The sequence below is a fragment of the Urocitellus parryii genome, chromosome 3 (genome assembly GCF_045843805.1).
Source record: "Urocitellus parryii isolate mUroPar1 chromosome 3, mUroPar1.hap1, whole genome shotgun sequence".
NCBI classification, from domain to species: domain Eukaryota; kingdom Metazoa; phylum Chordata; class Mammalia; order Rodentia; family Sciuridae; genus Urocitellus; species Urocitellus parryii.
In genome coordinates, this window is record NC_135533.1 from 208,143,384 (window position 1) to 208,157,348 (window position 13,965).

Here is a 13,965-nt window from a genome sequence, read left to right on the forward strand (position 1 = left end):
ATTGAAGGTGGAATGGCAGTAGTGGGAGAAAACAGCCTGAGACATAAGCATACAAAGACTGAGTACACTATCCCAAGCAGCAATTGTAAATGATATTCTTGCTAGACATTTTCTATCAAGCATCTGAAATGAAACTCTCATATTGATTTGGATTGCCCTAGAGCCAGGAGTACTGGATTCAGTTGACTTCAGGCTAAAAAGAAAACACTCTTGTTTTCATCATAAACATAGGAACCGATGTGATAGTAAAATGAAATGAGACTCCAATATGAAACTGTAGCCACTGCTTTAGCATTTATCACTTTGTTCCTCACTTTGTCTTGGTATTCTAGTACTAATATCATTGTATTGATTCATGGAAGAAACTGAAAAGATTGTTTCATGACCTAAATTTTTTGTTGTGTATGTTTATATGTGCATATTAGATAGAGATCTCTCTGTGTGTGCATATATACTTACATGCATCTATATGTATAAAATAAGCAGATGTAAATGGAAAACATAGGCACCATAAAAAATAGTCATAGTAACACATGGAGCCATGATAATATTATCAGTGAATATTCCTTAAAGATATGTAGGGGTAGAAGGCAGTAAAGATCTTTCAAAGAAGAAAAAAATTACCTGTAGTCTCATAATCTACAAGTAAGTATTTTTAATAATTTGTTTTAATTTTTAATAGTTTGTTTCTATGCACAAATATATTTTAAAACTGCACTTGATTCATTCTATGCAGTTTTGTGCTCTTATTTTACCCAGCTTTATACTGAGAACATTTTCCCACATTAGAATTTTTTGAAAATATTTTTTGACAGCTGCATAACATTACATTGCATTAAGTAATATAGCCATGTGTAGCCCTGTACCTGAATGTATCGTCTTAGGGTTTTTTGTTTTTGTTTTTGGTTAAAGAAGCTATGTAGGAGTTCTGAAGTTCTGAGAAATAATGCCTATAATTAATGCCTAGATGTGCCTCTTCCACAAAAATCAGTTTTTAAAAATTCAGCAGTTATTCAGAGCTTATATGTAGTCACTGTTCTAGACTTGGAGTGTATAATGATTGAATTTATTAAAAATCCCACCTTTCTGGAACTTTCTAGTAATTTGTTCTGAATGATACTTAATAACATGAGAACAAAATAATGTTTTGGAAATTTTATGTACTTAGATGTGATTCGTTCTGAACACTGAATCATTCCACTTTTTCTGTATCCTATACCATTTTTTAGTTGGGATTGTTTAGTAATAGCTATATATTGTTTGTTGACTTGTATTTTCAAGCAACAGTTTACAAATTTTCATAAGTAAAATGCTGGTTTCCTTAGAATTGCAGGTAAAGAAAGGAGAAAGGAAAGGAAATAATTGAAAAATTTTCTCAAAAAACCCCAAGACCTGGAGGCAAGTTTAAATGATCCTTCTAATGTATCTCTTCATTATACAGTTGAAGAAACTGAATTCTCCTTTTGTTAAGTGGCTTGTCCACTGTCACATAGCTAGTACTATATGACAGCCCAGCACTATATTATATGTAGTCCATATTGTTTTGAAATTCAAGAAGTATTTGGGTTGTGTGTATACCCAGGCCATGAAGTACACAAAATTAAGATGATTCCTTAAGCTACAGAATCTGTTTTCTTTTTAAACATGAAGGTGATTGCATTGAATGAGATTATAGGCTATAAATAGGTTTGGTCGCTCAATGATTTAAAGTCTTGTGGTCTTTTCCATTCTTGATTTCCTTAGTTTTATTTAGCACTATTTTTTTCTTACAGTTTTTTTTTTTTTGAACGGGGGGTGTGTCTTGCTGATTCTGAGGCTGACCCCAAACTCCTGCATTCAAGAGGTTCTTCTGCCTCATCCTCTCAAATAGCTGGGACTACAGGCATTCTACTAGGCCTGGTTTGTACCTTTTGGTTATTTTGGAAAATATGATTCAGAGCATCCTAAAATGTTGCTTTTATCTTTGCTCTCATTTGCCCTTCTTCAGCTGGTTTTTAGGTTAGTTGTTATGATCTTTTTGTTTCCATGGTTAGGCCACCAAAGTTTTTCTGTGATAGTTTATATACCTTCTTGTTTATCATCCATAAAGGAATATTAAAAAGGCTTAATGACAGCCCTGAAAAGAACAAATAGTCCCCATAATTAGAATTATTTGGGATTTCTTCCATTTTCTAGAGGAAAAACTTAAAAATCACTTTTTATAGTTATTTTTAAATACTATAGAGATTACCAGATTACATATTTTTGTAACATTCTCTTTGAGGTATGTGCATTTTCACGTTTGTTTTTCCTCTCGTCAAAAAACACTTGTCAGTTTGGCGATTTCATTTGTTCATGTCTTTAAAATTAATGTTCTAGGAATGTGAAATGAAAAAGGACCTAAAAATACATAGAAAGCAAATTAGTATAATGAAAGGTTGGATTTGGAGTCAGATACTCTAGTTCTGTTTTGTTTTGCTACTGATTATGATATTGATCAGGTAACATTGATTTTTTAAAATATTTTTTATTTCTACACAATACATTTATTTTATTTATTTACTTTTATGTGGTGCTGAGGGCCTCGCATGTGCTAGGCGAGCGCTCTACCGCTGAACCACAACCCCAGCCCCTAACAAATTGATTTTTATATATCAGTTTCTACATTTTTGTCTCAGTAAGATGTTTTCTGACCTCTCCCCACAGTCCCACAAATTGAGTTTCCATTGTATGCTGTCTTTAATGCATATACTTTCTCTTCAAAGCACTTTTTATAACTTGAATGTACATATTTCTTTATTTGTTTAATATTATCTTTCTGACTGGATTGCAATTCATGAGAGTTCATATATGTTATTTATCACTACATGCCCTGTCATAGCTCATGATAGGCAGTCAATAAGTATTTGTTAAATAACTGAACTATATACTTACAACCTGACATAAATCCAATTTTTATGCTTTCCAGGCATAAAACTACAACACATCTCTTTTGGAAGGCCTTTTTAAAGAAAATTTAGGACAATACAGTTTCCTATAACACAATACACCTCTCTCTTCTCGCTGTCCATATATGTATATATGAAGGATTGTCAGGCTTAAGAAATTGTGCTTTAACCCTTATTTCTCACTCCATTTAATAATAGTTTGGCATTATACTGTGAAGTTCTACTTTTGAGACCGTGTGTTTCATTGATGTCTAGCACAGTGCCTGGCATGTAGTAAATAGTCAATGGGACACACAAAATCACACAAAAACAGACTTCAATTAGTCATTTATTTTTGAAGGAACATTATAAAAACTTGGCATGTTTTTATATATAACATTTTGAAAATGTATTGTTTTATTGAGAATGATCATTTATAAAATTATAAATATTGAGTTTAAGGAACTCAATATATTTATATTCAGTTGGTTATTCATGTTCTGGTCAAGATAAGACATTTACTTGTGATCTGGTCTACTTTTGAAAGATAAATATGTGAACATAATATCTTTCCAGTAAATCTTGCAACTATTTCTGTGACTACATCTGTTAACACTTTTATAATTGGCTTCCCTATGACAAACACAAATGGCTATAGTCTGAATTTTCAGCATGTTTTAGAATAAATGTTTTCTCAGTAATTTAAAGTGTATCATTTCAGTATCAGATGGTTATCTAATTGATTCAGATTTTTTTGCTTATCTGCTAGCTTGCCATTTTTCAAATTTAAAATAAAACTAAATAGCTATAAATAATTGAATACATGATACGATTTTATTCCTTTCACATTTTTATAAAACAGTAGTCTTGCCAGAAAGCTATTGTGGATATTATTTTTATGAGAAACTTTTTGTTCTGTTTTGGTTTTCTTGGTGGAGGAGGGAGGTTATAGTGAGAAGGATTCTTTTTATGTTCTTATTCATTTATTAGCCATTTTTGTAGTTGGTCTATTTAATAGTTACAGTAATTCTAATCATATATTTCCTCTTTTTAAGGAACAAAGAAATTTACTTAGTCTCATTCTTTTATCTTTCACCTCTTAAGAGTGATTCAAGTAATTTGAAAATTGTTCATTTTAATTTTGAAACCATGGAACATTTTAATAAAGTAGAATTAGATATGCCTTTTATATGCTCTTGCTTAGTGTGGTGACTTTTCAATTAAAAATAAATTATCCTTTTAAAAAATTCAACATAGGGGCTGGGGATGTGGCTCAGGCGGTAGCGTGCTTGCCTGGCATGCGTGTGGCCCGGGTTCGATCCTCAACACCACATACAAAGATGTTGTGTCTGCCTATAACTAAAAAATAAATATTAAAATTCTCTCTCTCTCTCTCTCTCTCTCTCTCTCTCTCACACACACACACACACACTCTCTCTCTCTCTCTTTTATAAAAAATAGATAAAAAATTCAACATATATTTATTTAATATTGCTCTAGGCTTTTAATATATAGAAGTAGGGAGGAAAAAAAGTCCTTGCCCTCATGGGGTTTACCTTCTGGTTAATTTTTCTGAAAAAATAATATGACTCATAATGAATATTATAGGCCTAGAACAGTATCTTTTTAATTATGTCTGTAGAAGTGATTCATTCTAAATACTATAATGGAACTATTTCTACTTTTTATTCCATATCTGTGTGCTACTCTTTGCATTTACTAACAGATATTCTTATTTTGGAGGGTTTTTGTTGTTGTTTAAATCAAACTTTCCATTCTTTATTTATTTATCTTTCATTTTGTGCTGACAGTTGAACCTGGGCCCTGTGTGCATGCTAGGCAAGCACTCTGCCACTGAACCACATCCCCAGACCTAAGTCATTCTTTCTATAATGCAAAGTTAATAATTTTTTTCCTTTGTTATATATTTGACATTTGAATAAATATTAGATATAAATTATTGATATAATCTGACACTTGGAATTTTAAGCAAAATCTTCATCTTTGCCTTGATAAATTTTGCTGACTAAATATATTCTAATGCAGAAACATGATATTTCAAGAAGTTTCTGAAATTGAGTATAAATATTATAAATGTCATTATTAGTATTTATTTTTTGGCATTGCATTCTCTCTAAGGGATGTTTTTAAATAATGCTCCTGGATTTCTGATTCTATTTATAGATAAAGTATTTGCCAATATTCTAGTTAGTTTATTTTTAAGAATGATCTGCTAAGCTCCAAGTAGTTCAAGTACATTCCAGCAGCTTAATAATGTGCAAATAGAGGCAACTGGTCTTTCACCTGTTCCTCAATGCACTGGGTAGTTACTAAATAACTGGGAAAAAATGTTAAATGTGAAATATTTTTATACTTTGTAAGTATAATCATGAGCTATTTTTGACTTATGAATTAAATATCTTCATTAAGGGAATAGGACATGTTTATATGCTTTTCTTCATCTACAGCAGATAATTTAAGTATAAAATGTTATTTATAAATAATGTATTTGCCACATATTTTGATAGTAACATTAGCAAGATTGCTTTAATACTTTAGATAATAAGAAATTTATTTGCTGTCTTTGTAATTGATCAGGTTAATAGTTATGGTAATTCTAAGCATATATTTCCTCTTTTTAAGGCAGAAAGGAACTTACATGTGTTTTTTTTTTTTTTTCTCTTAAGAGTGATTCAGGAGCTCAAATTAAATTTAAGAAGTCTTTGTCAGTAGTTTCTTTATATAAAAATCAGAAAACTTACTGTATTTAAAAAAATACAGTAATAGCTCAGCAATAGATCCTTTGCCTAGCACGTACAAGGCAGTGGGTTTGATCCTCAGTACTACATAAAAATAAATAAAATAAAGGTATTGTGTCCATCAAAAAAATTTTTAAGAATAAATAAATAAAATGTAAGTGAGCAATAGGAAAAATACCTGTAATCTGAACTCCAAATGTAAACAAAAGTTGTTAAGGTTGTAGTTTTCCAGAATTTACCTATGCCTATGAATATAATGACATTTAAATTCATACTGGATATAATCATTGAAAGCTATGAGCCTGAGACTTGCCTTATCTTTTTAAAAATGAAGTGTAATTTTCCTTTCATGAAAAGAAATAGATATGCAACAATACTACTTTATACCTGCTATTATATCACAAAGTCTTTAATAGCAATTGCTTGCATTGGTATTTTTAATATAAGTTCACCATAATTAGTCTAGTGTTACCTCTGGTATATAATGTGTACTTTTGATTTTAGGTGGTAAGAAAATATTTTAGGTCTTAAAAAACTTTGGATAGCATTGTAAGAAAGTTTTTACCTTTTTCAGTTTTCTTTCTGCTTATGATAACGAAAATCTGTTTGATGCTTATCTTTAACAGTCTTTTATTTTGTCCATTGTTTTCATAGCCTTCAGCAACCTCTAACTAAAATTTCAATAATAGATTTATCATTTCTTTTATTTTCAACTTATCTCTTAAAAGAAATAACAAGTGATATTAACTTTCAATTTATGCCAGAGATTACATCTCCTTTTAAAATAAATTTAAAGAAAATACACTGTTTAAAATATATTAAGTAAATGATAATGTATCGATGACTAGGGTTTGGTACAAATTCTGATGATGACAGACAAATGATAAAACACTGCTGTTTAAAATTTTAAGTTACTTGTAAGTTTCCCCCACTATAAATATGGCTGCAGTGAGCATTTGTATAGTTAATAGGCTAATTATCTTTTTTGTATAAAAAATAATTATAGACGATATCTTTGGTATAAAGTAGTAGAACAGAACAAGTGTGTTTGGAGCTCCTTGTTTTTGTGTGTATTTTCATATAATCTTAAATCCAGAGATTATACTGCGAATGAGAGTCCCTCTATTCCCCTCTTCTAGTTATAGAATAGTTATTCCCCTAACTCAGCTAATTTCCTCTTCTTTAGACTTGACATGTTCATTTCTTACCCCTCAATATTTAATAAGTTCATTCACAAGTACCTAGTTTTACAAACTTTACAACCCAAATATTCAATCCAATAGTTATTCTGAAACTGTGAAGTCATCCATGTTATTATCATCATTTTAATTTGGTGATAATTTGATCTTTTAAAGAAAGTGATCCCAAAGAAAAATTATCATTGATATTAATGATACTTTTTTCCTGTAGCTTGCCCAGTTTCGACAAAGAAGAGCTCGATTGGATGGACAAAACCCTCATAAGAAGCCAAAAAAGAAGAAAACCTCAAGCAGTAAAAATGATGTTCATGGCTTGAATATTGATCAATCAAAGAGTGAGGAGACGTTCATAAATAGTTCTCAGGGTGTTGGATCGGCTGTGATGCCTGAATCCACAATAATGAGAACTCTAAACAATGAAGAAATGCTTAAGCATGAGCAGGTCTTTTGTGTTGATGTAAGTATTCATCCAGATTTTAAAACATTCTACCTCTAACTAGAAAGTACTGGCAGTGAAAAGTCATTAGCATCCACCTGAGGGAAGCTTGACAAAGTCATTGACTTTTTAGCATCAAGAACTGATGATTCTTTTAAAGAACTTGAACTTTTCTGATGGCATGTTAAGGATTCAGTTTTATTTAAAAGAGTTACATGAATTAGAGGAATGGTGTCTTTGATGCTTTTGGCTTACAGATGACATCTACTATATATGTAAAAGTTCTTGGTACTTTTGTATTTATAACAATGCCTTGTGATAAATTTTATATGCATTATTATAAGTCATTGTAATTCATAATGAAATGAAATTTTTAAAGATTTGGATAATTTTTACCAGTTTTTTACTAGTATTTTTGTGAATTTTCTATCATTGTTACTAACAGCAACGTCTTAGTAAAGCAGGATTTTTTTTTTTTTGTAAAGTATGATATTTAGCAGGGGAAAAATGTCATAATTGTAGTCATGTTTTACTTTTGTTTTAGCCGGAAAGTGAGATTTCAACCACAGCAGATGATTACTCTTCGGAGGTAAGACTTAACATATCCCAATTAAAAACGTCATAGATAAAATTGATATTTTTTTGAAATTATTGATTGTTGGTACTTTATTTCTTATAAATTTATATGCTTCTGTATATATTTAATATAACTTAACATAATATAATATAAATGGATTGAAAAACTGAAAATTATATTTTACTGCTGTATCTTTTTCCAGTGGTTAGCTAAAGTCTTACTGTTTGAATTGCTTAATCCTTAATTATATAGCAGCCCTATTTTGGTTTTTAGGAAAGTGAGTCTGCATTTCTAGGACCCATGACCATTTTAAGATAGCCATTTAGCACAGTAAAAATTTTATAATTTAGTATGATTTTTTTTTTATTGTTGGTCGTTCAAAACATTACATAGTTCTTAATACATCATATTTCACAGTTTGATTCAAGTGGGTTATGAACTCCCAATTTTACCCCGTATACAGATTGCTGTATCACATCAGTTACCCTTCCATTGATTGACATATTGCCTTTCTCTTGTCTGATGTATTCTGCTGTCTGTCCTATTCTCTACTATCCCCCCTCCCCTCCCCTCCCCTCCCCTCCCCTCCCTTCCCCTTTTCTCTCTCTACCCCTTCTACTGTAAATCATTTCTTCCATTTGTATTATCTTGTCTTACCCCTCCTTTCCTCTTACATGTCATTTTTGTATAACCCTGAGGATCGCCTTCCATTACCATGCGATTTCCCTTCTCACTCCCTTTCCCTCCCACCTCTCATCCCTGTTTAATGTAAATCTTCTTCTCAAGCTCTTCGTCCCTACCCTGTCCTTGTTTACTCCCCTTATATCAAAGGAGTCATTTGGTATTTGTTTTTTAAAGATTGACTAGCTTCACTTAGCATAATCTGCTCTAATGCCATCCATTTCCCTCCAAATTCTATGATTTTGTCATTTTTTAATGCAGAATAATACTCCATAGTATATAAATGCCACATTTTTTTTATCCATTCATCTATTGAAGGGCATCTAGGCTGGTTCCACAGTCTTGCTATCGTGAATTGAGCTGCTATGAACATCGATGTTGCAGTGTCCCTGTAGCATGCTCTTGTTAGGGCTTTAGGGAATAGACCGAGAAGGGGAATAGCTGGGTCGAATGGTGGTTCCATTCCCAGCTTTCCGAGAAATCTCCATACTGCTTTCCAAATTGGCTGCACTAATAGTATGATTTTTATAGTAATGCTTTTTACAAATGTTTGAATACTAGATATATATATATATATATATATATATATATATATATATATATATAATGTGTTTATTGGAATTAATGTTACTGTAGTGTTGTGTGTGTACGTGTGTGTTACTGGGCATTGAACTCAGGGCCTTGTACATGGCTAGGAAAGCACTTTATCATCAAGCTACATTCCCAGCCCTTTTTCAGTTTTATTTTAAGATAGATTCTCACTAAGTTGCCCAGGCTATCTTTGAACTTGTGATCCTCCTGTCTCATCTTCCTGAGAAGATGGGATTGACGGTGTGCATCACCATGCCTGACAATGATGATTTTTATTTTAGGTGATAAACTGTAAAATAGGCATTGGTCTCTTAAGAAATACCTGCCTTCTTTATATGTTTGCAATAAGTATCACTTTGTTATCTTATTCTTTTTAGATATGATTGTCATTTCTTTGCTCCCAAATTTAGAGTACATGGAAAATTATTCTTTACTCTGAATGTTTAAGCAACTTAGTATATTTCATAAGTCTGAATTTATTGTAGGCTTCTAATAGAAAAGCTAGGTTCTTTTTTTTTAAGAGAGTGAGAGAGAGAGAGAGAGAGAGAGAGAGAGAGAGAGAGAGAGAGAGAATGAATATGAATCTTTTTTGTAGATGGACACAACATGATGCCTTTATTTTATTATTTTTTTTAATGTGGTCCTGAGAATCAAACCAGTTCCCGCCCATGCTAGGCGAGCGCTCTACCACTGAGCCACAATCCCAGCTTGAAAAACTTGTTCTTAAATTAACATATTACAGTTTTTATTTTTGTTGTTTTGGTATGGGTGTGTGTTTGTTACTGGGGATTAAACCCAGGGGTGCTCTACCACTGAGCTACATTCCCAGCTGTTTTTATTTGAAACTGACTTGCTAAATTGCTCAGGCTAGCCTTGTACTTGCAAACCAGAATTATCTCAACTTTATCCATGGTGTGGTTGACTCTGAGGACCTGCCTCTGAACATCTCCCAAGAAAATGCTCCAGCAGAGCAAAATCTTGAAAGTCATTCACAAAGACATTGTTAAAATTTGCCTTGAGCTGACACAAAATAAAGAAAACTACAGGAAAAAAAAAATGTCAGAGGCATTCTCTAAAACTCTCTAAAACCTGGAAGCTCTGAGGACTCCCAATAACTACTGATGCCTTTCTGAGCTGCTTGACTATCATACCTCCCAGTCTGGAGGTGAGATCACTTTTCTGTCAAAAATATCTGTTGCCTGAAGGAGACTCAGGTCTCATCACTGATGAGAGCAAAGATCAGATAGCAACTCTGCTTTTGTGGAGGGGAGAAACAGGGCTTTCAGGTTGTGTATTGGTGAGTTTTGCATGCTGTAGCTTGGGGAATTTGGTGGGAAGGCCTGCAACTAACTAAAGATGAGGATGAGAAGAATGAAATGGAGGAGAGTGAGGTGAAGTTTGAGAACTGTTCTGCAAACTTATGAAAGAAATCTTAGATAAGAAGTTGAGAATCTTAATTATGAAGGTTGTGACAATCTCCAAGGCTGTCTTCAACCTGCTGCATTGTGACTAGCACTCAGGGCTGAACAGCGAACTCAGAGCAGATCATAACAGTCCTGGCACTTCAAGACAACTCTACAATGGGCAACATGATGGCCAGAAAGTACTTGGAGATAGATCCTAACCAACTCATTGTGGGGCATTATAAATAAGTTTAAACTGAATTAGAGGAGAACTAACTGAATATTTGCTATAGAGGTATTAGATATAATTATTATACTGGGTAAATAATTTATGTAATACTGATAATATGATATTTGACATGATCTTTGATGGATATTTACAAATATTCATTTTATTACACTGTTACTTCAAAATAGAAATTTTAGTGTGTACTAAAATCAGAATGTGTCATTTCTGAGTCATGAAAAACTAATTGAAATTTAGAAGTATTATAATTTGAAAATTATCACAAGTGACTTTATATCTAGAATTAGTATTCCTACATTCTTGTGGTTTTTCACCAATTGTAATAATGTGTTAACAAAAGTTGTTTTTTTGCCTTCCCTTTAGCTTTATTTCTCAGAGATTATTCTTAGAATAAAAGTAGAGCAATCAAACTGATTTTTTAAAAGGTTCTTAGTTAGGACCCTCCCCCCCCCCCGCTTTTATTTGGCAATTGTGGGTATTGGGCCTTGCACATGCTAGGCAGATGCTCTACAACTAGGCTACATCTTCAGTCCTAGGATTTTTACTTTTTAAAGTGTCATGGCTCATATAGACTTAATCCTAACTCTAGACATTCTGACTAGTCTGACCTACATATTTCAGTGTTAACAATTTCATTCTCCTGGGTTCTATTAACATAGAATTGTGAAGACTTAAGATATGGGCAGGAATGTGGGAAGGAATGAAGTTGGTTTTTGTACTCTTAGTGGTAAAAAGGCAATTAAATGATTAATTGATAAAAAATTAATTTCCCACTCGATAAACCCTATATACATATTCTATCATCCTCCTTTCTCTTACTACAAAATATCTGTACTACAGACAAGTGGTGATATGTTAAAGAAAACCCCCACATCTGTCTGGATTGGCATGACTAGCAGTAGTACTATCCCCAGAGGAAAGTTCTTAGGGGAGTGTTCTTTACCTCTTTATTTCCCTTGGCTTGCTTACTAGTCTTTAATAAAATTTATTACCAGTAAATGGTTTTATTTGAAAATAAATAGGGCTTAATTTTAAAAATATATTTAGCTAATTTTAAGGAAGCATTTTGTAAAAGAAGATCTAGTAACTTGAAGCTTTTAGTTATCTTTCTGAAGACTAAATAGGAACTGCACTTAGAGCTTCAGTTACCTAAATGAAAGTGTCTTTTGCATTGTAAGAACTTAGATGTTTGAGGAATGATTGACATTTGATATGCCTCTTAGATACTTCAGTTAAATATAATCACCATATTTGTTTTGCTATTAAGGCATTTTCCCTAGATGTAAAAGATACACAGTTAGTAGAAATATTATTGTTAGGTAAATAAAATTTGGTCTATTATAATATATCAGGAAATTGTTTTTATACAGGTAAATGATTGCTGTAATGTGGTGAAAACAGGAAAGCCTACCAATTTATTAATGGTACAGTATATAAAACTACTCATGATACTAATGATTTTTATTATTTAAAACCATTTGACTTACTAACCAAGCTTTCTCCTGTATGTAATTCTTTCTGTATGTGATTTCTAAAAGTTACTAGATCTTCTTTACTGCTTAACAAAACAAAGTTACCTCATTTTCATTATAACATGGAATTAGAACAAAATTTGCAGGTATGCTGTTTAGGTGCTTTTAAGGTAATATCACATTAATAGCAAACCAGATTGCCATAGAAGTGAACTTCAAAGTGAAGAGTGATGTTTTAAAATGGATTTTGCTATGGAATTCAATATTCAAATTCCCCTCTCAGGAATGTTGCTAGTACTGAATTATTAAAAATATTGGATTGATTTAGGAAGAAGAATTTGGTGTCGTTGATTCTTATTCTGAACAAGGCGCACACTATAGTGAGACTCACCTAGAGTTGATAGAAAACGAATTAGTTGGGAAACCCGAACATGAGCCTGAAGAACTGAACAGAGAACTGGATGAAATGAGGGCCACCTATGGGACTGAAGGATTGCATCAGGTACATTTACCTTCTGTGGCCTTTGTTTGCTACTCACAAAAACAAAAACAGGAAAAATTTTTAAAATATTTATTTTTTAGATTTTTTTTTAGGTAGACACAGTATCTTTATTTTACATTATGTGGTGCTGAGAATCGAACCCAGTGCCTCACACATGCTACGCAAGGCACTACCACTTGAGCCACATCCCCAGCCCTCCAGGAAATTTTAATGATAGTTTATGTATTTAATGAGAATTATAGGTGTTAACTTAAGATTATCTCATTCACGAGAAAAATGGGGTTCTTGCACATAGTATTAAGAATCCCATTTTACAACTAGAATTCAACTAATAGAGGTAACATGTATGTTACTTTGTTTATTTAACTTAATAAGATAGAGTAAACTAACTTTAGTGATTTCAGGATAGATGTTTTTCTAATGAGCCTGAAAGAAAATTGTGGTATAAATCACATTTTTTAAAAAATGATGACTTAAACCCATTAAGAATATTAGCAAGTCCCTGTAAATATTCTCTGCAGTTAGAGTGACATCTCTTGTATTAAGTAATCAGTTATGAACTCAAGATGAAAATGGGACATTAATGAGGATGACAGAATAGATTTCAGTTACATCCTCTCCAAAAACAAGTTGGTGGTGTTGCCTGGTAACAGATTGGGGGAGCTCCCCAATAAAAAGGCATTTGCTTCTAGAATTAGATATATAGAAAAGCCAGAACAAGTGAAAATTTTTTGCATGTGCACATTAATTTCTTTGAGATTGATTTGGAAGTAAAACAAATTTCTTAAAGCTCATAGCTTTCAAATGTGGGAGATAGCATATAAATTGTAAGAATTCCACTAATGTGTTTTGAATCTCATATTTTTTTAAAAAGTTGCTTGTAATAATGATAATCAGTTTTATGTAAAATATAAGCCTAGAATGTAATTCTTTTCACTGATTTCCTTTAGTTACAAGAATTTGAAGCAGCAGTTAAACAAAGAGATGGTATTATCACACAGCTCACCGCCAATTTACAACAGGCAAGAAGGAAAAGGGATGAAACGGTGAGAGAATTTTTAAAGTTGACGGAGCAAAGTCAAAAATTGCAGATTCAATTCCAACAAGTAAGTATTACAAGTAGAATGAGACTTACTCGATTTTTATAACAAATTTTTAAATTTTTTCACTTTCTAGAACAAATCTGTTATAA

The 13,965-nt window shown here is 32.2% G+C and overlaps 1 protein-coding gene across 1 annotated transcript in view; it reads left to right on the top strand.

The window, feature by feature from the left end:
• Positions 1 to 13,965, top strand: part of LOC144253685 (A-kinase anchor protein 9-like) — a 110,100-nt gene that overhangs the window by 12,585 nt on the left and 83,550 nt on the right. The window contains exons 2-6 of the mRNA XM_077796362.1: positions 7,076 to 7,321; positions 7,845 to 7,889; positions 12,170 to 12,223; positions 12,600 to 12,773; positions 13,724 to 13,879. Coding sequence (XP_077652488.1) covers positions 7,076 to 7,321; positions 7,845 to 7,889; positions 12,170 to 12,223; positions 12,600 to 12,773; positions 13,724 to 13,879 — 675 coding nt within the window. The remainder of the gene's footprint in view (positions 1 to 7,075; positions 7,322 to 7,844; positions 7,890 to 12,169; positions 12,224 to 12,599; positions 12,774 to 13,723; positions 13,880 to 13,965) is intronic.